Below are 25,834 nucleotides of genomic sequence, written 5' to 3'. Positions count from 1 at the left end.
AGATCACATTCCAGGATTGAAAGTCTTTCAGCCAATCCAGCCAGAATGGAAACCTTGCTGTCTCCCCACTGTAAGTACAGCTGACTGTTTCTTACATAGGGCTGGGGTCAAGAATCTCAAGTGTCTTACCGTTTGAACTGTTAATCATCTACTGCAGAAATAGACACATCTTTGTCCTCTTCCTGCATTCATCCATCGGATGACATCATTGCCACCCCCAATAACCAGGAATGTTAAAATGTCATTCCCTGGGTGAAATGTCACATGTTATGTCATGTAATCTGAAGGAACTGTCTTCTCAAATATTATATACAAATTATACAATTATTCTGAATTTTGAACAATTATCCACTGCAAAGGTAACATGGCAACCATGGCAAAAGTTAGAGAACAGGAAGAAAAATAATTCTGGAACAAAATAATCATTGGTCAGTTATGTTATAGTTATTTGCCAATGATTTCCCCTTCTAAACCAGCCTGAGACACAATGGTCAACACTTCCTATTTCTGAAGATGGCCTTGTTCTCATGCTGGAAGTGTAAGTTGATGAAAAACTGTATTTTGCATTGAAATGGCTTCGCACTGAGAGCTAATAATTGTGCTCCAAATGGAAGATGGAATGAATAGTGTCATAGCTGCCATCACAATGGATATGTACAAGTAATGTAACAGCTATGAGAGTTAAAAGGGGGAGGAAGGTCTAGGAAGAACCTGGTGTTCAAATTAATAGGCCATTGTCTACTGAAGAAAATATCTTCATTTTTTTTAAATGTCTTAAAAGTGCAAAAAAGAAAGACTTACATTTTTATAGCACCTGTCATGAGCTGAGGACATTTTAAAGCACTCTCCAACCTTTTTGAAATGTACACTTCAATGTAGGAAACATGGCAAATTGCAAACAGCAAGCTTCAATAACCAACATGTCAATGACCAAATAACCTGTTTTCTTTTAAGTGAATTTAATGGATAAATATTGGTCAGGACACTTATGCAAGTAGGAACATGATATGTTTTGCCTCCGGACCAACCCATTGGGCTCACTGTACCAAAGTTCATTGTCATTGATGGAGAACAACCTAGAGCTGACGGATCTAGGAAAATGAACTTGTAGAATCATGGATTCATGAAGTGATTACAGCACAGAAGGAGGCCATTCAGTCTGTTATATCCAAGCTGTCTCTTTGCAACAGCATCTCAGCTAACTCCACTCCCCCCCACCCTTACCCTGTGATCCTGAAAATATTTCCTCTTCAGCTTGTTAAGAAACCTATACTAACCTTTGAAATTCCTGACCTGTGATTCCCAATGAACCTTGGGCCTTCTGCACATGCGCCAGCTGGGAAATGGCCGCACATACACAGTTCAGTTATCTTACGCTCTTCAGGCCAGGGACCGACCCTACCTGTCTGTGCGGACGGATAAAAGAAGAGCGGCATGAAAGGGTAGGTCAGATGACCTGATATGGAGTGCAATTGTGGAGGAGTATCCCAGGGAGCAGGACACATGAGGGGGACAGGGAGAGATCACAAAAGGAAGTCCCAGTCAAGGGCTAAAGACATGGGGCAGAAATAGGTCCCGTTAAGTTATAAGGAAGGAGCAGAGAAACAGGCTCCAAATTAAAGAAAGAGCAGCAGGGAGCAGATTTAATATGAAGGAGGCACAAAAGCAGCCCCGAAGACCTGAGAAGGCAACCAAAGGTTGATGACTTTGTACTGTGGACCATCAGGGCAATGGTCCCCTTTGGAGCAATGGTGTTCTGCTTGGCATAACCGCAGACGTGACATTGTGCTTGGAAGTTGAGGTTTGAGTCTACTCGGAGATCCAGGGGAAAGGAATCTTGGAAAGCGAGATTGAAACCCTGCGAAGTGGGCCATTGGTGAAACTGTCAGAGTGGGAGTGACATTTGAAGAGAATTCCATGGCGAGATCTTCAAATGTGGCAATTGGAAACCCTTGTGAGAAAGACAGCTTTTCAGTGAGATTGATTGGCCCACAATGTGACAAACGTCTGGGTGGGTTGTTGAGAAATCCATGGAATCTGTTTTGGTTGCATCTGTCATCTATTGTGCAGTGTGGTGTGCCCAACCACAGTTTGCCTGTTAGTTCACATGTACCTCATGCTTACCCTGAATGTTAGAGTATAAGATAGATATCGTTAATTGTTTTATCTTTCTGAACTTGCACAGTAAAGTTTATTTTTGATTTGTTTAAAACCTGTGGAATTTTGTGGCTTTATTCATTAAGTAAGCATCTTGAATCTCAAACTTTGTCTACTTTAAGCAAAACATTATTGGTCCCTAATTGGTTCTGCCCCCAGGACCTGGGGTCTGGCCAAGGATCATAACAAGCTGTTTATCCAATTCCCTTTTGAAAGCCCTGTTTGTACTTACCTCCATCACACCCTCCGGTAGTGCATTCCAGGTCCTAACCATTTGCTGTGTAAATAAGTTGCCCTCATGTCACCATTGACTCTTTTGATAATCATCTTAAATTGGCACTCTTTGGTCCTTGATCCTTCCTCCAATGGGAACAGTTTCCCCCTATCTAATCTTGTGCGCTAACCCATGGCGGGGTTGGTGGGGTTGGGGGGGGGCGGGGGGCAGTTAATCAGGCAGGAGGGTGGCTGGTGGTGACCTTGCCACCTTCTCACCTCCATCCCGATTAATCCTGTGGCTGAAAGGCCTGTGGACTGCCTTCCTGCCTGCCGCTGATTGAGGCCCTTGAGTGAGAAATTAAGGTTGACGTAAAGGCCTCCCCCTGCCACTGGTATTAACCCAGTGGTGGATGAGGGGCCCTCTATGTGGAAACCGTGACAAGCAAATCCCTGCATGGTTGCTTGTGGCCTCCCAGGGGTGTCCATTGTTCAAATGCACTCATTGCCTGATCGAGGGATCCAGCATCGGGATGGAATGGCCCACAGAGATCCAACCCTCATGTCCTCGCTGCCAAACCCTCTCCCTGCCCTCCATTCTGCCGTCTCTCACATCTGGTCTGGAAATCCAGCAATGATTCTCGGGTGGGTGTTGTATCAGCAACAGTCACCGCCTCCCCCTCAGATTGACTGACAGCTCTTGTTGGGCCAGACTTCCACCCCCAGGGTCCTTGATCCTGGGGAAAGCCCTTCGCTGGCCTGTCAAATGCCTGATTGGAATAAAATACAACAGGTATTCCTGAAAAGAGGCGATGTGGAGCCCTCACAGGCTCTGCAGCCAGGACCCCTATTCCCTCTGCAAGATTTCTGCCCCCTTTCTGAAACCTGTATGCAATCCTGGCCATCAATTTTTTTCACACTGCAGATAATAAGAGCAAGTGATTTTCAATATCAGAAATTTAAGGTATGATAAAAGATAATTGGGTTTATTTTACTTGGAACAATGAGGCTTTACATTAATCTAATTGCAGTCTTCAACGTGAATGCAAGAATGGACAAATTTGATCCAGGCAGTTGTCCACAATATGGTAGTGTTCAAGAAAGAAAATGAAAGCGAGGTGCACTAAGAGCAAAACACTTCTGATATATGTTACCTGGAAAGACATTGATGTAAATAGGAAAAAAGTATTCAACTAGTCAAATAAATGTCATCTTGTGATTAATGGTATTTTCCATTCAGAAAAAAATGACATTTTAATTACACGCTGTACAATATTTACTGATCTTCGAGATAAAGCTTTAATAGGTTTATGACTCTTGGACACCTCAAAATGTATACGTGATAAATACAATTCTCTTACTCCACAGTTCTTGACCTTTATTCAATCATCCTTGTGAACTGAAAAGCAGTTCTCATGAGGGGAGCATGTAACAAGTTATGGCTGACATACATCTTAGGATTTGGTGGGGATTTGTTTCTCTGCTTGAAGAGGAGTGTGCCTTTCTTGGCAACAAAATTGCCATCGATAGAATCCAAAAACTTTCTCTTTATTAAGGAAGGATATGGGTGGAATTGGACCCTGGTTCAGATAGGAATGTAGCTGTGAGGTGATTTAAAGTTCCACGCACTTTGCTTCATTACGTACTGTACCTCCAGCAATGTAAGTGCTGACGTGCATGACATTTTGAGGACAAATCCTGTGTACAAACTGCCTCGCATTCCCTAATGAGATTGACCTGCGCAGTTTTCAATTTCCTCAGGCCTTATGGATGATTTGAGGCAGCAAAAGAAGCCATGCACTTCTGAGTCCCCAGCTACAGTTGTACACAACATATAGATATCAATAGAAAGATCAGAGCGTCCTGCTCATTTTCCAGGAAATATATTGGTTCCGTATAAATCTTTTTAGTTGCTTTGCCACTGCGATAGTGAAGACCTTGCAGTCTGTGCATTTGAACAATTCGGTTTATATTTAGTAACTGCAGGCTTTAGCAAGCAATCCCGAGAGCAGATCAGTAATATATCTATTTTTCCCAGATTGTTATCTTTTGGCTTCAGTTACTTTTTTTTCCTCTATTTTGCATGCTGATGAACAATACGCTTTTCTGTGGAGAAATTTATGCTGTCTTTCATTAATGCCTTAAAACGTCCTTGGAGATTTTGAGGCTTCATTAGGAGCAATAGTATTTCTTTTGATGCTGCTCACTGTTTGTTTTCTTCTATTTTTTCCCTCTCCTGGCTCGGCCATTCTTCATGAGTGAATCTAGATGCAAGTTCAGCAAACTATGACCATAGAGGACATTATAACTGAGTCAATTGCAGTTCTCATCCGATATCCACACAGTTGAATGTTTGAGCAGGGATTATTGGGTATCCCAGAAGTGCTGGGATAAATTGTAGTGTCTCTATCCACTCCACTGGTTGAGAAAAGCTAATGTCGCACTTACTGGAGATCAAGCTAAAATCTTCACATCCTTGCCTGTTTCCCAGTGCATTAAAATTAAAATCTTCCTTAAGCATATAATCTAGTTCAGTATAGAGGGACGGCAGCATTGTTGGAGGTGCTGTCTTTTGGCTGAGACATTAAACCAAGGCTTCATCTGTCCTTTCAGTTAGACATTAAATATCCCACCACACTTTTCGAGTGCGGGGGCTCTCTCAGCCATCCCTTAGTCAGCATATGAAGCAGATTGTTGGGTAATTTATTGGTGAGATGAAGTAAGGCGAGAGGATGTTTGTGTGGACCATAAATAAAAATAGACCTGTTGGGCCAAATGGCCTGTATCAGTACTGTAAATCTGTGCAGTTCTATTTGCTGTTTATGGGGGCTTTTTACATGCAGACCTGGCTGCCACTATTCCTGTATTACAACAGGGTCTACTTCAAAAGTGCTTAATTGGTGGTTAAGTACTTTGGGATGTTCTGAAGTTGTGAAAGATGCTATAGAAATGCAATTTCTTCCTTCCCACCTTCCTCCCCTCCCTCCTTCCTTCCCTTACTTCCTCCCCTTCTTCCCTCCATTTCCTCCCTTCCTTCATCATTATCTGTAAATCTATCCAAGGGCCTCTTCTCACCCTATTTCCACCTTCTCCTTGAGCCTTGAATTATCTCCTGCATCCCTTGTGCTCTATTCTCCCATCCCTTTAACATTAGCAAATGTTAAACTCGGGAATTCCGTCCCTAAATCTTTCTACTTAACTCCATCTTTAAAATCTTCCTCAAAAAGCATTTTTGCAGCCAGTCCTACTCCGGCCCCCTTCCACAACTCTTTCTCCGGTACATCGATGATTACTTTGGTGCTGCTTCATGCTCTCGTCAGGACTTGGAAAAATTTATTAATTTTGCTTCCAATCTCCACCCCTCCATCATTTTCACGTGGTCCATCTCTGACACTTCCCTTCCCTTCCTTGACCTCTCTGTCTCAATCTCTGGTGATAGACTGTCCACCAATATCCATTACAAACCCACCGACACCCACAGCTATCTCGACTACAGCTCCTCACACCCCACTTCCTGTAAGGACTCCATCCCATTCTCTCAGTTCCTTCGCCTCCGTCGCATCTGTTCCGATGATGCTACATTCAAAAACAGTTCCTCTGACATGTCCTCCTTCTTCCTTAACCGAGGTTTTCCACCCACGGTCGTTGACAGGGCCCTCAACCGTGTCCGGCCCATCTCCCGCGCATCCGCCCTCACTCCTTCTCCTCCCTCCCAGAAACATGATAGGGTCCCCCTTGTCCTCACTTATCACCCCACCAGCCTCCGCATTCAAAGGATCATCCTCCGCCATTTCCGCCAACTCCAGCATGATGCCACTACCAAACACATCTTCCCTTCACCCCCCTTATCGGCATTCCGTAGGGATCGCTCCCTCCGGGACACCCTGGTCCACTCCTCCATCACCCCCTACTCCTCAACCCCCTCCTATGGCACAACCCCTTGCCCACGCAAAAGATGCAACACCTGCCCCTTCACTTCCTCTCTCCTCACCGTCCAAGGACCCAAACACTCCTTTCAAGTGAAGCAGCATTTCACTTGCATTTCCCCCAACTTAGTCTACTGCATTCGTTGCTCCCAATGTGGTCTCCTCTACATTGGAGAGACCAAACGTAAACTGGGCGACCGCTTTGCAGAACACCTGCGGTCTGTCCGCAAGAATGACCCAAACCTCCCTGTCGCTTGCCATTTTAACACTCCACCCTGCTCTCTTGCCCACATGTCTGTCCTTGGCTTGCTGCATTGTTCCAGTGAAGCCCAACGCAAACTGGAGGAACAACACCTCATCTTCCGACTAGGGACTTTACAGCCTTCCGGACTGAATATTGAATTCAACAACTTTAGGTCGTGAGTCCCCTCCCCCATCCCCACCCCCTTTCTGTTTCCCCCCTTTTTTTTTTCCCAATAAATTATAAAGATTTTCCTTTTCCCACCTATTTCCATTATATAAAATTAAAAAAAAACCCACTAGAGCTATACCTTGAGTGCCCTACCATCCATTCTTAATTAGCACATTCGTTTAGATAATATCACCTACTTTAACTTTAACACCTATGTGTTCTATTGTACTATTGTTGTTGACATCTTTTGATGATCTGCTTCTATCACTGCTTGTTTGTCGCTACAACCACACCAACCCCCTCCACCTCTCTGTCTCTCTATCTCTCCGCCCCCCACACACACACCTTAAACCAGCTTATATTTCAGCTCTTTCCTGGACTCGAACTCAAGTTCTGTCGAAGGGTCATGAGGACTCGAAACGTCAACTCTTTTCTTCTCCGCCGATGCTGCCAGACCTGCTGAGTTTTTCCAGGTAATTCTGTTTTTGTTTTGGATTTCCAGCATCCGCAGTTTTTTTGTTTTTTTTTTTAAGCTTTTAGTCACCATGGGCTAGATTTAATGTTCCCTACCCACCTGTTGGAGAACCAGTGGGAAAGCCACATCACATGGGTGGGGAATGCTGGCCAATTTAAGTGCCTGTCAGGCACTTAACTGGTCAGTGTCAGGCCCTCCCCAGGATTTAGGACCACAGCCTTGGAAATCTCACTTGCCGAGAGCTGCTCAGCCAATCAGAGGCTGGAAGCTCTCTATTGCTGGCAGTGCCACTGGAAGCAGCCACTGTTTCTGGTATTACAGTGAGGCCTTCACCAAAAATCATCGTGGAATGCTGGAGATGGGGGAGTGGGGTGGGTTGGGGGGCTGCCAGAGAGAGTTGGGAGAGGGGTTGAATGCAGGGGTGTCAGAGGGCACATCCCTTTCCTAATGCTGGATCTCCAGATCGGGCACAAAATACCTTTGACAAAGAGACCCAACAGGGTTTGCTGGGTGGCCTTCAGTGGTAATGGGAAACCCATATGAGTTCAGAAGAATCCCTGAGCCACCACTATATTCCAGTGAGCTCAGAGATAATGACCTTTAAATGACTCACTAATGACCCGAATTAACTAGCGGTTGGGTTCCTCTGTCAGTCTATTCCCACCCTTGACTTAAAAGGGATCAGTTTGCCGCTAGCCAGAGTGGGATGTCCAGCCTCCCCAGCAATTTTGCGGGCTTGCCTGCCACCTAGACCACTCTGGCCAACTCCATTAAATCCTGGTCCCTAGCTCATTATCTCTGCCTTAATTTTTATTAATCCTTCCTGTAATGTACCATGTGATGATGTATAGATGCAATGTATCGCAAGGCCCAGTCTCTCAGTGCATTCATCAACTGAACCATCAAAGGTCTTTGCATTTACTTTCAGAAATAAATTCCCTCTTAATGTGGCCACTAATTGCATTAAACCACTTGATGTTCTACACATAAATGTTCTCCTTTTAAAAATTCTAATCTCACCATGGCCTTGTCTTTTCATACCTCTGCAACTTCCCAGTTCTACCCAATCCTTAAACTTTCCATTCCTCTGAGTCCAACTTCTCGTGTATCCGCCCATTGTCAGTGGTCATGTCTTCAGCTGCCCTTGATTTAGGAATTCCCTGTCTAAATCCATCTGCCTCTCCACCAGCATAACCACCTTTCTTGCCAAGCTCTTGAGCACCCTACCTAATCTCTCCTTCTTTGACTCAACCTCCACTTTTAACCTTGCACCTTTGTGAAGCCCCTTGGAATGCATTGCTGCAGTTAGAGCAACACAAGTTATTGTTATAAACATACCTTAACATTGCCCAAGTAATGATAAATTGGATCCAAATAGGACAAGGAACAGAGAATTGACAGATACTAAACCAGTTGAGCACATGAAGATATTAGGATATTTTCTTCTCCTGTAACAGGACATGATGATAGTCATGTCTAGAATCAAAAAATTCCTCATGATATGGTTGTCCTCTCCTCCATAATAGCCCTCGCTAGAGATTTTCCAGTTGAATTATCCTGTTCCCTTGATATTCCAATTTCACAATTATCCTTTTCAATTTTTAATTCTTGTTGCCTGGCTGAAGACATTGTTAGTTTTATGGTGAGTACTCTAGGGGATTTCAACTACTCTGATAGCTTACTGCCTCATGTGTTTGTGTAAAAATCCCAATGCATGATGTTGTGATGCAGTCTTCATTCCATTTAACATAAGGCATTCAATACATCAGGATCTTTAGGGACACTTTTTTTCTAGGATGTATGGGAGGAAGCCAGCAGACTTGTCTAGGCTTTGGAATCATTGGGCTTTGGGAACCGGATGACAATTGAGGCTCCCGAGCCCACGCTTGCCAGAAGCAGGACCACCAGCCCAGTCTTCCCACAGGCAGCCTCCTAATTCGCCACTTCCATGCTTGCCTCCCAATTAAGGACGGTGGCTCGCCTTTTGATGCAGCCGACCCAAGCAAATGGCCAATAGTTCTGGAGCCTCGGCAGCCCCATCGGGAGAGTTGGGCTCTGCTGGGACAGGTTGGGGACCACAAGGCACCAGCAACATGGAGGCGCCCTCAGAGGTGTAAAGACAAATAATTATTTCAGTAGGTGGCAGCAGGCACCTTGCGCCGGTGGCCCCTTCTTTGGGACATGGAGCCTGCAACTTCGATGACTTCCCCAGTCTGCTGCAGGAAGACCACTTCCTTTTAAATGGTGGGGAGTCGTCCCACCGGTAGAGGCACAAAATCACTTACTTGGTACCTTAAACATTTAAATTGCCTCCCCACCTCCATGTAGGAGGTAGGAAACCCAAGCTGCCCTCATGTGGGTTCCAAACCACCACCACAGGGCTGGGAAAATCCAACTCATTGTTTCAGGGCTTTAGCAGCCTGTGCGATGAAGACTGAGGTCGTGTTAAAGCTGATTATAACGGAGTTTCACTGTAGACGATGGGCCCTTATGAGATTTCATGAACCAATTGTCCATGGGAAGAGCTTTTTTTTTACCCCCCAATAGTCTTTACCTTGTTGCGCTGGATGACACAGCAAAGAAATGATTGACTAATGCAGGAAAGGAGCATTGTGACTTTTGCCAGCAAAACAGGTACAGACCCTTAGGGCTGGATTTTCGCAGAGTCTTCCTGATTCCACAGACCTTTAAAGATGGCAGAGGCGGTGGGACCCAGATGCCGAACTCTTGCCCCTATTTCTGACATCCATTTCTTTAATGGCAATAAATAAAAGGACGGACACTTCTGTGAACCAAAAGCAGGAATTCCATCAAAATGCGTAAATTTCTCATTCAAAGTTCATTTTTGAAAATAACCTTCCTTTCCATGTGCAATATCTTATCCAAAATCAAAGCCCAACAAGATGGTTAAGCAATGTCACCCATTGGTTGGGGTGTGATTCACATAGGAGGAAAACCCAAACTCAGCAGGGCAACTTGACCTTCATGCTGATTTCAAACAAACCCCATTTTGGTTGTTGCAAGGCCCTTACCCACAATGTCAGAGTCACAAATGAATGGAGTGGACATAAATTCTCTTGAATGGTAGTTAAGGTCTTGGTGTCATAATCTGAAGTTTTTAAATCCCTCCACTCTTTAAGTATGAAAAAAGGTAGGCCGAAGCTGTCAGTGGGAGTTTCAAAATAACCCTCTGGTAGATTGCTTTGATTGACAGGCCATCAGGTGTAGGTTAGAAAAGATATTACCATCTAGTTGTGCCATTTCAATCGAGATCTTTGTTGACATTTCCCCAAAGGCTATTATTACATCATTACGAATGTTTGCATGTATTTCAAAAGCTACAATCATCTCAGTAGGTGTTCTGAACTTACAGTTTGATTGCCAGTTTAAAGAAGCCGGTAAAGGATTAGTTGTTTTTGATGTGGTGTCTGAGTAGAAGTTTGATTGTTTTTGTAAGCATTTAACTACTTGAGAAGATTTAAAACCTTTGAATGGGCTTCTTGAAAGGATTTTTTTTATTATCAAGGTTGTGTGAGTGAGATAAGAACAGAAAATGCTGGAAAAACTCAGCAGGTCTGACAGCTTCTGTGGAGAGAGAAACAGAGTTAACATTTTGAGTCTGTACGATACTTCTTCAGAGCTGGAGATTAGTGGAATAGTGGAGAATACATTAGCGGACTAGTGGAGATTACATTGAACGTACAGCACAGATCTCTCCCCTAAAGTGCTGCTAAGGCTAGGTTAATTGAAAATTTCGATACTGTGATTGATAGATTTTGCTTGGCAAGGGTATTAAGGCATACACAACCAAGGTGCGTAAATGGACTTAAAACACAAATCAACCATGATCTAATTGAATAGCCAAACATGCTCAAGGGGCTGAATGACCTACTCCTGTTGCTATGTTCCCAAGTAGACTACTAAGTAACTGAGTGAGAAAGATGAGTTAAAATTTCAAGTGGGGCCTGGCAATCAGAACTGCATTGTTATCATTCCAGAGGTAAAAACAAAAAAACTGCGGATGCTGGAAATCCAAAACAAAAATAGAATTACCTGGAAAAACTCAGCAGGTCTGGCAGCATCGGTGGAGAAGAAAAGAGTTGACGTTTCGAGTCCTCATGACCCTTCAATAGAACGGAGCAAAATCTATCAATCACAGTATCGAAATTTTCTGTTGAAGGGTGATGAGGACTCGAAAAGTCAACTCTTTTCTTCTCCGCCGATGCTGCCAGACCTGCTGAGTTTTTCCAGGTAATTCTGTTCTTGTTTTGTAATCATTCCAACCCTTTTATGCTCGTAGGCTGAACCTTAATATCTTTCATTGAGCGTTACTTGCCTCTCCCTCTGTCCCTCCATTTATGAGGTATGATTAGCACTTCCTTTTTACAAAAAAGACTGTTTTTCGAAACAAGATTTAGGATATATACACCCAAGCCAGTCTGATCAGAACCTTGTGAAAGAAGCTCAGTTATCCATCATAAGTTCTCTGCACCCTCAATTATCTTCATGAACTTTCAGCCAAGTAAGACTATGTTTGCAAAACAATTTCAAATTGATTTTTCAAAAGCCTTAGGCTCTTGATGCAGCAAGGTAATCTTGATTCTAGTGCTTGGTAGAAGTTTTTTTATTGATTCATGGGATGAACATCGTCCCCTCACCTCCCCTGTCAGCATTCTGAAGGGACTGTTCCCTCCGTGACAGCCTGGTCCACTCCTCTATCACCCCCAACACCACATCTTCTTCCCACGGCACCTTCCCATGCAATTGCAGGAGGTGTAACACCTGTCCCTTTACCTCCTCCCTCCTCACCATCCAAGGCCCCAAACACTCCTTCTAGGTGAAGCAGCAATTTACTTGCATGTCTTTCAATTTAGTCAACTGCATTCGCTGGCTACAACGTCGTTGTCTCTACATTAGGGAGACAATACGCAGATTGAGTGACCATTTTGCAGAACACCTGCGCTAAGTCCACGAGCATGACCCCAACCTCCCGGTCGCTTGCCATTTCAATTCACCAGCTTGCTCTCGTGCTCTCGTATCCTGTCCTCGGGCCTGTTACAATGTTCCAGTGAACTCCAGTGCAAGCTGGAGGAACAACAATATTCTGATTAGACACTTTACAGCTTTCATGACTCAACAGTGAGTTCAACAACTTCAGACCATGAACTCTGTCCTCCATTTTTGGCTTCCCCAAGTGCAAGTCCGTTGTCCTCATGTTTTTACTTTCAGACAGGGCTGGCCCTTTTTTCTGCCCTGAACACATTCTGCTATTTTGCTTTTAGATTATCGCCTACCCTGAGGCAAAACTTAAGTCTTTAATTCTACCACTACCACTCCCTTTGACTCAAGTTCCATGACATCTTTGTCGTTCAGTTTCTCCTGCCCTCTAACCTATCCCTGACCTTCTATTTTGCTCCACCTACCCCTCACCCCCTTTTTCCACAGCACAAATCCCACCACACTTCTACCTTTCTCCACTTCTGAAGTAGAGTCATATTGGACTCGAAACGTTAAGTCTGTTTGTCTTCCCCCAGAGGCTGCCAGACCTGGGTGAGTTTTTTTGCAGCATTTTCTGTTTCAATTTCAGATTTCCAGCAACTGCAGTATTTCGCTTTCGTCTCGATGTTTCAGTATGATGGGGCCACTCAAAGTAACTAAGGAGAGGCAAAGTACTGCCAGTGCTTAAAATCTGGAATAAAAACGGAAAATGGTGGTGATTCTCAGCAGGGACACATGGTCCATTAAGAAAAGATAAGTTGCTTGACATTTCATGCTCTAAACCCTTCCGAAGAGCTGCTGTAATATCTCCTCAAACTGGAACTAGTTCACTTATTTTTTAGCTCTTTCATCTCTGCAGTGTAAACACACTTAACATGGATGTTTTCCAATTGCTAATTATATCTTCAGCTATCCTTAATATCCTCTTGTGACTAAATGATGATATCAGGCTACCCTCTACTGACTGAATTGTATGGGGAGTTCCAAATGTCAGAAACAGGGATTTCATTAAAAGATTACATTTTAGCAAATGATTGAAGAGAAATGAAAATTCCACGCTGCACTGTCCATCTTGTGCTCTGCAAAAAGTTATTTGCTGATAACTGCATGCATGAAGAAACATGGTGTACAGTCTCTCTGATGGTATTAATAGCTACTATCGTGCTCACTTTACTTTCAGCAGGATTTATAAAAATAAATTGTTACCCCAGTTATTGTCACAATATCCCATGAATTAAGGCACAGTTTGTCTGAACCTTGGAGCTGTGCTTTAAATTCTCTCCTTTATGCTTCAGTAGATTGGTTGGCATAGAACTGATTTTAAAAGGTAGCAGCCCCTAAAAGGAAGTCACACTTTGAAGACAGAGGTGATGCGTTTTTAATTAACCGGGTCGGTAGTCAGATAAGTGTTTGGAGTCATATAATAAAGAGTTAGATGCCGTAATGGGGGTACTGTGCGGGTGTTCTGGATATAAGAGTTTAGACATACTGACTGGTCGGTCTTCTGACCTTCCCCTTGAGAGACATGGTTGCTATTGTTGCATGTCCTTCTTTAATGACCCTGAATTTACGATCTGTGCAAAGGAACACTTTTAGTGAGCTTTTGAGTGACAAGCCTAGAAATCATTTCCAGTGTGGCACGCTTCACCGAGAAACGTAGCACATGTAAACAACCAACAGCGTTCTCTTCAGTCAATCAAATTAAATAATCCTCACTGGGACATGAAGGTTCTAAACCAGGAAACATAAAGTTAAATATATAATTCAGCAGGTAGAAAATGAAATAAAGAGAGGAAAGAAAGATAGGATTAAGAGAGTGTGATCAAAGGGACAGAAAGAAAAACAATTTTTAAATCTCCAAAATGAATTAAATTTGAAAGGAATGAGACTCCACGCTTATAAAGTTAAATTTTCAGGACTAGAGAGATATTTGAGTATATTAAGACTTACGACCTTGTTAAACATGTACATGCACCCGAATGCACCAACCATACATTTTCTGGTATGTTTAGTGGGTAAATACCACAACTTCACACCTTTTATGCGTTTGAATATAAAACCTATCACTGAGTTACCAGTATAATACAGCTTGTGGAGGAGCAGAGGAAATTGGAGGGCAACTTTAATATTTCCATGTTTAGTTGCACGTATGTGATTTTGGAGCTTACTGCCTGATTTACTCCAGTAAAAAAACTCCGAGCGGTGATAGCCTCACCCAATTCCTATTTTAAAACCTGGACTAATCTTTATTTTCTTCTGGCCTTGCTTTTTGATGTGTCAGCCACATGAATGCAATTCCAGTTTTTCCTTTACTTGGATTACATAACATTCTTTACATGTTCAAGGGGTCAAACTCCTTTTAAGGGTCACCTGAAAAATCGTTTGAAACCAATATGGTAATGAGCATAAATCTGCTGCCCTTGATGCACCGACATACTCTGGAGAATAGGTCATTTTTGCCCCATTTCCTCCCCTATGGTTTAATTTCTACCCTCAGAGCTTTGTCTCATCACACCAGAATGACAGAGTGCTATCACCTCCAACAGAAACACTGGAAATTCACAATAGCTCCAACATTATTCTTATAGATTAAAGACAGACAAGTTAAGCCAGTCAACTGTTATGTTGCCAAGTTAATCTATTCAACTATTTTAATGCTCTCTTGGCCAACCCCTCATCCTTCACTTTCCATGAATTTGTGCTCATTCAGAACTGCACTGCCTGTATCCTAACTCACACCTCATCCCATTCACCCATCAACACTGTGCTCGCTGACTTACATCACTTCCTGATCCACCAACACCTCAAATTTACAATACTGTTTGGTTTTAATCAAATCCCTTCATGGCCTCTCTCCTGCCTTTCTCTGCACCGTTTTCCAGCCTGGATCTCTCTAATTCTGGCTTGTTACACATCCAAACATCCATCACCCAATCTTTGTGTCCACACCTTCAGCCTAAGCACTCAAATTCCATGTTATTCTCCAGAGAGCAGGTTGGTGACAGCTAGAACTGAAACCAAGCTTTATTATTTAGTTACACATTCACCTTTCAATCCAACAACCACTGCTTCAGTCTGTGTCTATTAATAGGGATTTAAGTGAACCACCAGTTATTACCCACCACCTGCATACAATTGAACGCAATTAATACACAATTAGCATTCCCTCCCTAAGTCTCCTCACCTCCTGTTTTAAGATGCTGTTTCAAACCTATCTTAACAAGCTTTTGGTCACGTTTCCTTCTATCACTTTTGGTTTACTCTCGCTTACTGTCTGTTTACACTCCTCTGAAGCACCTTGGGACATTTTACTATGTTAAAAATATGATAATAAATACAATTTGTTGCTGTTGTTAATGTATTAACTAAGATCCTATGTCAGAAGCGGGTTTTATGCTTCAATGCATATGCTTCTTCAGGGTGCAAGCTAAAGGCATCAGCCTGTCTCTTTCTGTGGTTGCTGTTAGGACTGCTTCCAATGTCACTGTTTATGGGTTTCGGATTTCCAGCATTTCAAATGCACAGATGGATACCACTCAGCCTGTTGTGCTCTTTGGTAGAACACTGAGCACTCGGTAGAGCAATTAGTCACATTCTGCACACGTTCTCCTGAGTGCTGCTTTTTTTTTTTTTGTTCCTTTTTAAAGTATGTAACCGATTGCCTTTTGAATGCTTTATGAATCTTTTTCCACCGCCCTTCAGACAACTGGCGGAGTAAAAGAAAGCCGCTTCATCTGCACATCTCACAAAACCAGTTTTCTCTGAATTGTTTCTTTTTTTTTTATTTTAGTGTGTGTAGCATACTTCCTTCTTAGCTGTTTGAGTTCCATTTCAATTACCTTGAAGTTCAAGACTTTGGTTTCCCCCGTTTCAAATCCCTACATTTTATTTTAATTTCACAGTTATTCTAATTTGGACTTGATCTGAAAACGTGCCGTCAAATTCTTTCTTTGTTCCTGTATTCACCAGTCGGTCCGGGGCAGTCAGCATCTGCTGATTTAATTTGTTTGATTCTCCCTCTGTAAAGTTTAGGTATAATATTTCTGCTGCCTGGTATTTTAAATTACATTGTGGATTTTGTTCTTTCATGCTATGTCATTTTTCATGCTGAGTTTTTCATTGATTTTATGATCCAAGGTCATAGAGTGAATCCTAAGCAGGCTTTAGGCAGTCTTCTTCATTGTCCCAGACCAAAATGTTGGGTTTTTTTTTTTGGGCTGTGTCTCTGGATCATGCTTATCCTAACACGTGGCAGCTCGTTTCCGTTCCTCATAACCTCTTCACCTTCGGACAAGGCTGTGCCCCAGAGGTTGCTCACACACTTTTGTTTCATTCATCTTCATTCCTACTTGTCTTGTTCTTACATTTGTCTGAAAGGTATTTTTTTGACATTCATCCATTTTAATCTGGCCCTCGTCCCGTATCTCAGTTCTAAATACTGATTTTGTGTGTCACCTCCGTCCCAGTGTGACAATCTTTTGATTAGTTTCTCCACTCTGCTTTTCTTCCCTTTTTTGCCTCAAACACTATTCTACATTTCCTTGGATACCATTTGGCCTCTAATAACTCAACCAAAGGGCATTTCTCATACCTGGAGACCTTTCAGCCATGCAAGCATCATAGTCAGATCTAGTCCTCACCTGATAACCACATGCACAAACACATTCCAACTTAACACATAAACATATGCCAACACAGCATACACCAAAATAATACTAAAACTCACACCAACATAACACACAAACACATCAAAATATCACGTGCCACAGATGCAGAAAGTGCAAACACACGACACATCATATATACACACAACACAACACATACGAACACAAACACACTACAAACGTATATAACGTGCACTTGCTCACAACACACACATAACATGCCCAGACACACAAACACACACACACACACACACACACACTCGAGCACAGCAACCGGAACAAGTGCTGCCTTTGCTATTCTTCCTTCTTAGTCCAGATTGGCTGATTGTGTCATCCCTGCTGGAACCCTGGCTGCTTAACCAGCATAGGCGTGGATCAGACTGGGAATCACCTGGGCCTGTACAACTTATTTCCATGCCCATTCATTTGCCAACTGAGGAATTGGGTGAGGCAGCAAGGAAGTGAATAGATAAGTTGATAAATTGTTAGATGACCAAGTGCCGATATAACAGCATCTGATCCACATAACAAATATGAATGATTTTCTTTTGTTTTAGGGAGCCTTCAGGTCAGGTATAGACTTGACAAGGATAAAGATCCTGACATCTTTAGTCTCGACAGTGGAAACTTAGCAGACGGACACCTCCACACTGTCAAAATCAACCGAGAAGGACCAAGTGTCCGCATTGAGGTAACATGTCATAGAATAAAATCGTCTATTTTTGCCAGGGGAGTTTTCATTATTGAAAGCTATGGTTAGAAGCCTTTGGGGGGAAAAAAACATGGCCTGCTTGAGTTCGCCAGCAGTAATTTCAATTGTAGATAATAGGAGGATGTCCTTGTGAAGCATGTTATTTTAACAAGCATAAATCATTGTGGTTTTATTGTTAATTTACTTACAGGCAATAAACAGTGAATGCTACATGAACGTTAATTTTGGTTATCTAGCAAATAGTATCAACTAAAATGTGATCAAGAAAATTAATGACAAGGTCCTGTTAGGATAGCATGTAGCCTATTGCTGGTGTTCCTATAATTATGAAGCTCTTTAAATTAATGCACCACAGCTAAACAAGGCAACAGTAAGAGGATGCCACACACTGGGCCTTTTTTGAATGTTATAAGTGCACTGCTGGGAAAATAATGGCAAGTTTAATGTGCTCACTGATATGAGTGCAATGAAATTTGTGGTGGTGAAGAGATTTGCAATGACTTATGAATTGCAACAAGGCTACTTAGCTGGTAGCCTTGGATTGCAGGAACTTGCCATCAAAGTGTTAAAAAATGCTGGATTTATAGATCCAAATTAATCTCGCTGCCTACCCAAAAATTTGGATATCATTTTTGCATTCGATGCACTCAAGAACTCTCAGTGATCATTTGACATCAAATGTTCTAATTTGGAATGAGTTTGGTCACAGATCAGAAACATGTTTGACATCAAATAAATCAAATAGCAAAAGAGACGCTCGAAGGTATTAAGTGTGCTCAAAGCTATCCAGTGTGCTCAGCAACCTGCATTGAAAAATACAGGGAAATTAATTACTTAAATAATATCTGAATATATTCAGTTTTTTCATTTATACCAAAATATCTATCCACTATACAGTTGATGCTTGAGAGCACCCACCCAATCCCCATCAGTTCTTAATTCATTTTAGTCGCAGGGTCTATTCTTCCCACCCACACACCCCTCCAAGCCTCGGGCTGAACTCCCTCCTCATTCTCCCCCACCTCCCTGAATTTTAAGGTCTAAACTCTCCCCCAATGCCCCCACTGCCCAATCTCAGGGTGTAAGCTCTCTCCTCCCCCTACCCACTCCCGCAACTACCAACTTCAGCCTCAGGGCCTAAACACTCTTCTCTCACACCCCACTTCACCCCAACCCCACCTGTCTCAGGGTCTAAGCCCTCTCCCCCACCTCCCCCAGTATCAGGTCTAAACCCACTCGCTCATTGCCACCCATCCCCCCACAAAGTCTCAGGGTCTAAACTTACACCACCACCACCCACTCCCACAATCTCAATGTCTAAAATTTTCCATCCTCCTTCTTCCTGCAGTCTCCAAACTCTTAACCCCAGGCTTCATTAATGGGGGCATAGAGTAAAAGAGCAGGGAGGTCATGATGAACTTATATAAGACACTGGTTAGACCTCAGCTGGAGTATTGTGTACAGTTTTGGGCACCGCACTAGACGAAGGATGTGAACGCATTAGAGGGAGTGCAGAAGAGGTTTACAAGAATGTTTCCAGGGAAGAGCTACTTCAGTTATGAATAAAGATTGGGGAAGTTGGGACTGTTTTCCTTGGAGAGGAGAAAGCTAAGAAGAGACTTGATAGAAGTTTTCAAAATCATGAGGAGTCTGGACAGGCTAGATAGCGAGAAACTGTTCCCGTTCATAAATGGATCGAGAAGCAGAGGGCACAGTTTTTAAAGTGTTTTGCAAAAGAAGCAAACGCGAGGTGAGAAAAAACTTTTTCACACAATGAGTAGTTAGGGTTTGGAATGCACTGCCTGGTAAGTGTGGTGGAGGCAGGTTCACTTGAAGCATTCAAGAGAGCATTGGACGATTATTTAAAAAGAAACAATGTGCAGGGTTACGGAGAAAAGACAGGAGTTTGGCACTAAGTTAAAATGCTCAGAGAGCCGGTGCAGACATGATGGGCTGAATGGCCTTCTTCTACACCATAACAATTCTGTGATACTCCTGATGTGGTCTCAGCAAGGCCTTGTACAGCTGCAGTAAAACTTAACTACTTTTATATTCCACTCCCCTTGCAATAAGCACCAGTGCCAGAACTTTGAAGTCGGCGGCCCGAGAGGGGCCGGGAAACGGCCCACAACCAGTGATCGGACCCCAACCATGATTTCTACACCTCCATTTTGAGGTTCCCTCTCTCCAACCTTTCCAAATTTGAAATAAAAAATAAGTTAAGCAGCTGGACAGCATGATAGAGGGGAAGACCCTCTACATGGCAGCCTGTGGCTATAGCTGGACCCAGACAGGCAGGGAGGGCCTTTAAGCCTATCTATAGTACTGCTCCCCCATCCCCATCTCCACCTAAGTCTGCCACCTCCAAGCAGCTGCCCTGTTCCTTGGAGCCAGACTGGAAAACTCCAGTAGACTGACTTTTTTTTTTAGTGATATAAAGGCACCAATCATTCATAAGGGATTAGGTATACACATTGTGGGTTTATTTATTTAAACTAGGCACATAAGAACACTTATACAAAGGTAAAAAGCTTGAAGACATCAACAGCAGGACAGTGTCTGCTCTGTTTTGCTCACAGGCCAAAGTAAAACTGAGACTGGATCACATGACACACTTCCCTTCTAATGATGGGATGCTGCTTTCCGTTAAAGGCATATTATAACATCCCCCTTTCTTTTTAAAGATACTTTCCTCCCTTCCAAAGAAGTATAACTATTTACAATACGTGCTCGTGTTTAATTACATTACATGAGTATTTGGGCTGGTGAACCTATGAGTCTCTGAAGCATAGAGGTAATCTGTTGGTACGTCCAGATCTTATAATGATAACCTTTTCTGGAGGATTCATTAATTGCTTACAGTGATCTGTGGGATTGTCATTCTTGGATGTAGTTCCTGGTTGCTTTTGGGACCTTGTCCTAGATGCAATAGGACTGCACGGTGGTTGAGGAGCTGGAATGGATCTGATTAGTTCTTGGTTACACCTCAGCATTGAGCATCTGCATGTAATGACTTCATAGGACCTTGGTTCCAAACAAATCTTTGTCACCTTGGCTGGTTGCCGTGCACCTTCTCTGGGACCCTAGGTGTGAATTTGTTGTCCCAGCTCGAAACTTGACAATTCTGTATCCACATTTTTATCCTGCACATTGGTCATCTTCTCTTGCAGTTTTAGAAGTTGCTGTCTAGTTCCTGAGACAGTAGAATTGGTAAGAGTAGGAAAATTGGTACGCAATGGTTTGCCAAACTTGAGCTCTGCCAGTGATGGAAGAGTTGCACTTAAAAGGTGCCACTCTCTGATGTAACATTGCAATGTATATATCTTGCTTGGTCTCTCTGCATTTGATAATTAGGGATTTCACTGTGCAAATTATTTGTTCAGCTAGGCTGTTAGATAGGGTAATATAGAGGAGTGGGATCGCTATTCCACTACTTACACATATTCTGAAATTACTCACCAATAAATTGTGGACCGTTATCCATTATGATCAGAGATGACACAAAGCTGGTTGGGAGGGTGAGCTGTGAAGAGGATGCAGTGTGATTTGGACAAGCTGAGTGAGTGGGCAAATGCATGGCAGATGCAGTATAATGTGGATAAATGTGAAGTTATCCACTTTGGTAGTAAAAACAGGAAGGCAGATTATTATCTGAATGGCTATAAATTGACGGAGGGGAATGTGCAAAGAGACCTGGGTGTTCTTGTACACCAGTCGCTGAAGGTGCAGCAGGCAGTAAAGAAGGCAAATGGTATGTTGGCATTCATAGCCAGAGGATTTGATTACAGGAACAGGGGTGTCTTGCTGCAACTATATAGGGCCTTGGTGAGAGCACGCCTGGAATATTGTGTGCAGTTTTGGTCTCCTTATCTGAGGGAGGATGCTCTTGCTACAGAGGGAGTGCAGCGAAGGTTTACCCGACTGATTCCTGGAATGGTGGGACTGACATATGAGGAGAGATTGAGTTGATTAGGATTATATTTGCTAGAATTCAGAAGAATGAGGGGGGATCTGATAGAAACCTATAAAATTCTAACAGGACTAGACAGGTTAGATGCAGGAAGGATGTTCCCGATGGTGGGGGAATCCAGAACCAGGGGTCACAGTCTGAGGATAGGGGTAGACCATTTAGGACTGAGATGAGGAGAAATTTCTTCATCCAGAGAGTGGTGAGTCTGTGCAATTCGTTACCACAGAAAGTAGTTGAAACCAAAACGTTGTATGTTTTCAAGAAAGAATTAGATATAGCTCCTGGGGCCAATGGGATCAAAGGGTATGGGGAGAAAGCAGGCTGTTGAGTTGGATGATCAGCCATAATCATAATGAATGGCGGAGCAGGCTCAAAGGTCCGAATGGCCTATTCCTGCTCCTAGTTTCTATGTTTCTATCTCTCTAGCACACCAAATAAACTGAAAATAGCACTTAGAGTGTGCGCAACAGCTATGCTTGATGTATTGTGCAATTGTCGATAAATGGAGTACTTGGTGAAGTAGTCGACGATGCTAATGAAGTCAGTGCTGTGGACATGAAAGAGTCAGATGCAACTTTGGACCAAGGTTGAGTAGGAACTTCATGTGGAATCAGTGATTCTTGTGCTGGCTTGGCATATGCTCTTGATATGCCTCGCACTTCTTGACGATGACTTTAATGTTATTGTTCATACCCAGCAAGTAGACTGTCCCTCTTGAAAGGCTTCCCATCCAATTTATGCCCATGTGTGAATGACGAAGTTGTTGAAGAATATCAGGTGTGATGACCACCCTGCTTTTAAAGATGACTCCCCAGGAGATGCTTAGCTCGTCCCAATAAGGCCAAAATGGTCTCATATGATTGTGGACATGCTGAACTGAATCGGGCCATCCTTCGATGATGGTTTTCCACAGTTTCTGTAGAGTGGAATCTACCGCCATTTCTTCTTGTTGCTGTGGCATTTGTGTGGTGCAGAATTTACCAGATCAATTTGGAGAACATCTTCAAGTTTGATGTCAATGAAGTCAACTTGTAGATCCAAGGATATACCTTCTATTTTTGCTGGGTTCAGCAATTTGCTAAGCGTATCTGATGTGATCATCAAGTTACCTGGCTTGTACCTAATCTCATAGTCATAACCTTGAATCTTTATCAAGAGATATTGCAATGTTGGTGGAGCCATGGTCAATGATTTTTGCCAAATCATCTCCAGTGGCTTGTGGTCAGTGTCTCCCGCAAATCTTTTGTCAAAGCAATTGGTATGAAAACACATGATTTCAAACACTAAACCTAATGTTTCCCACTTGATGTTGGAGTAGTTGCATTAAATTACGGCCAGAGATTTTGAAGCAAGTGCAACCAGTTTGCCTTTTTGTGGTATGTATACTCCCGGATCTTTCTGTAAGCCATCTACTTACAGGGTAGTTGTCTCCCTAGGATCGTAAAATTGGAATGTCGATGCTTCTGATAATGACTGTTTCAGCGCTTTGAAGAGGCATTGGTGGTCCTCATGCCACAGGAAAGCCACATCCTTTCTTAATAATTTCTGTAGTGATGAAGATTTTTGAGTGAAATTGGGAATGTATGGAGACAGGAAATTAAAGAGACCAGGACATCTTCAAGGATCATCCTTGAGGAGTTGGCATGGCATTAATATCATCCATTTTACTTGTAATAAATAGAACCAAAGAAATTAACCTGCTGCATGTTGATGGTGCATTTCAGACTGTTGAACATCAATCCTTCGTTACCTGCCACATGCATTAACAAGTGCAAATTATTGCTTTGGTCATCCCACAACAGCAATGTCATTGGGAACACAGGTACATCCCGATGGTCCAAGGTAGCTTGAAAGAGATCCTGGCTAACAAGTAGCCTGAAAGGAAGTCATTGAAAACTTTTTCATCTGAATGGGGTACGGAATGTGGTAAGCTCATGGTACTTCTCTGCGAGATATACTGACCAGTAGCCATGCTTGACATTGAGCTTCAAGAAGAAGTTTGTCTCTGCAAATTTTAGATTTAACTTCTTTAATGTGGGTATTTTGTAAGAGCAGCATTTCAAGGCTGCATTTAAACATCTTGGATTGAGGCATAGTCTCAATGACCTGTCCTTCATTATGACACATGATTGAGCTGCACCAGTTTGTACACTCTTGTACTTTCCTAATAATCCATCTTTCTCCATTTTGTCCAGTTTGACCTTCAATTTGTCGTGTAAGTGGATGCTACACTTAGATGGTGGATCAGTTGAGGGACTTGCATTCTCCTGCATGTCTTATGATGCAGCTCCCTTGAAACTGCCAATTTTGTTGAAACATTCTGGATATTTTGATGTTAGGTTGTGAACTGAGATGATAGGAGTAGTTTCTGAGATTGACCTGCCTTGTGATGTGGACTAATTCCACGGGTTGTCACTAGTGTGAGGCCACAGCATGCTGGTAGACCTGCAATCGCTGGGCCTTTAGCCTCCATGATGTAGAACTATCTGTTACATCTGTGCAGTTACCGCGCTGTGATTTCAACTCACCCTGATGCTGCGAACTTGTTGCAGTCTGACCAAAACGCCAAGGGTTTTCCCATGCCATTTAGCACAACCTAAGGCTGTTCACCATGTTGTACCTGAACCTAACCTTGCTGCTACACCGCTGAACACCATGTTGTGTTTTCATAATGATATAATGGCACCAATCTCACATAAGGGATTAGATAAACATCTTGTGGGTTCATTTATTTAGGCCACGCGCATAAGAACATTTATAGAAAGGTAGAAAGCTTGAAGACATCAGCAGCAGGGCTGTGTCTGCTGTGATCTGCTCACACGCCAGAGTAAATCTGAGGCTGGATCACATGAGACACTTCCCTTCTCGTGATGGCTTGCTGCTACCCCTTATAGGCATATTACAACTGACCTCCAACAATGGGCCTTCATAAGCTCTCAAGTTCCTTAATTGGCTACCCGCCCCTTGCTGGCAGGTAGTTCTGCCACCCCCTCATCCTGCCTCTGGGAAAATGGCCTGTGGGTGTGATGGAGCCAGAAACCCACATGCCCACTGGCAGTGTAAAATTCCATGCTCCTCTGTCTCCATACCTGTCCTCAGTGGGGCCTAAAAAATTAGCCTCCCTGCATCCCACACACCCTCCCTCACTGTGCACCCCCCTCCCTCCCACCAGCACCATCACCCACCCCTTGGGCCTCACATTTCCAGTAATTTTCACCACATAAATAACATGACCTGAAGAGCAAGTGAAAGCGCCAGATTCACAGCAAAACACTGCGAGGCGCTCTGGTCCAGCAATTTCTAGGCCAATATGAACTGGAGCTAGATGTATGAGATAATTACTGAAGAATAGAATGATATAGCATGTACAGAAGGAGGCCATTTGGCTCACTGTGCTGAAGATTGCCAACTGTGATTAAATATATTCCTGGAGGTTTCATCACATGACTTGCCCCTCCTGACTCCCAGCCCACGCTCCAACCATTAGTCAGCCAACACATTTTTTCTCGTGACATATTGCCTTCATAAGCCTATTAGAAAGCAAAAGGACTCATCACCCAATTGGATGATGCTTGACTGTCAACCAAATAGCCTTGTTTTTTCTTCCCATTTTCCATGTTTTTACATCTGGAACAGAGAAATGTTCAAAGAATTTAAAAAAGACCAACCTTTTTTTAACTTCCCGATGATTTTTCTCCAGGGTTGTACACATCAGAGATGGATCTGCAATTCCTGGAGACGCCAGGCCAATTCTGGAGGGTTGGCAACTCTAATTGTGCTTGCTTTGGCTCTTTGTAGAGCTGTCCAACTAGTCCCACCCCCCTGCTCTTTCCCCATAGGCATGTCCATTTTTTTCTCTTCCAGCTTCCTTTTGAAAGTTATTATTGAATCTGCTTCCACCTCCTTTTCAGACAAAGTGCATTCCAGATCGCAACAATTCTCTGCACAGCAAAATGTTTCCGCTCGTTTGCCTGTGCTGTCTTGTTACTGACTCTTCTGTTACTGGAAACACTTTCTCCTTATTTACTCCGTCAAGAACCTTCACGATTTTGAACACATCAATCAAATCCTGACAGTGTATTTACTTTATTTGTTACTGGCCCGGACAAAATTCAAGTGGTGTATCTTGGATAAATGATGGATATCTGTCTTTTGGATGGGTCATTAAACCGAGGCCCTCTCTGCCCCCTGAGGAGGATGTAAACATGAATCTGTCTTTTCTCTTTGCATTTATTGTTTCAGATTTCCAGCTGCTGCAGTTTTTTTTTGGCGTTGTTTTATTTCACTTTAAATATAACCTGCTTGGG

General features: G+C 43.0%; 1 protein-coding gene across 1 annotated transcript in view; it reads left to right on the top strand.

Moving 5' to 3' along the window:
• Positions 1-25,834, top strand: part of LOC121284659 (contactin-associated protein-like 5) — a 1,009,875-nt gene that overhangs the window by 923,231 nt on the left and 60,810 nt on the right. Inside the window, exon 20 of the mRNA XM_041200217.1 lies at positions 17,403-17,536. Coding sequence (XP_041056151.1) covers positions 17,403-17,536 — 134 coding nt within the window. The remainder of the gene's footprint in view (positions 1-17,402; positions 17,537-25,834) is intronic.

Source organism: Carcharodon carcharias, chromosome 12 (genome assembly GCF_017639515.1).
Source record: "Carcharodon carcharias isolate sCarCar2 chromosome 12, sCarCar2.pri, whole genome shotgun sequence".
Classification (NCBI taxonomy): domain Eukaryota; kingdom Metazoa; phylum Chordata; class Chondrichthyes; order Lamniformes; family Lamnidae; genus Carcharodon; species Carcharodon carcharias.
The sequence above is the reverse complement of the archived record's forward strand: the minus strand, read 5'-3'. Positions and strand labels throughout refer to the sequence as shown.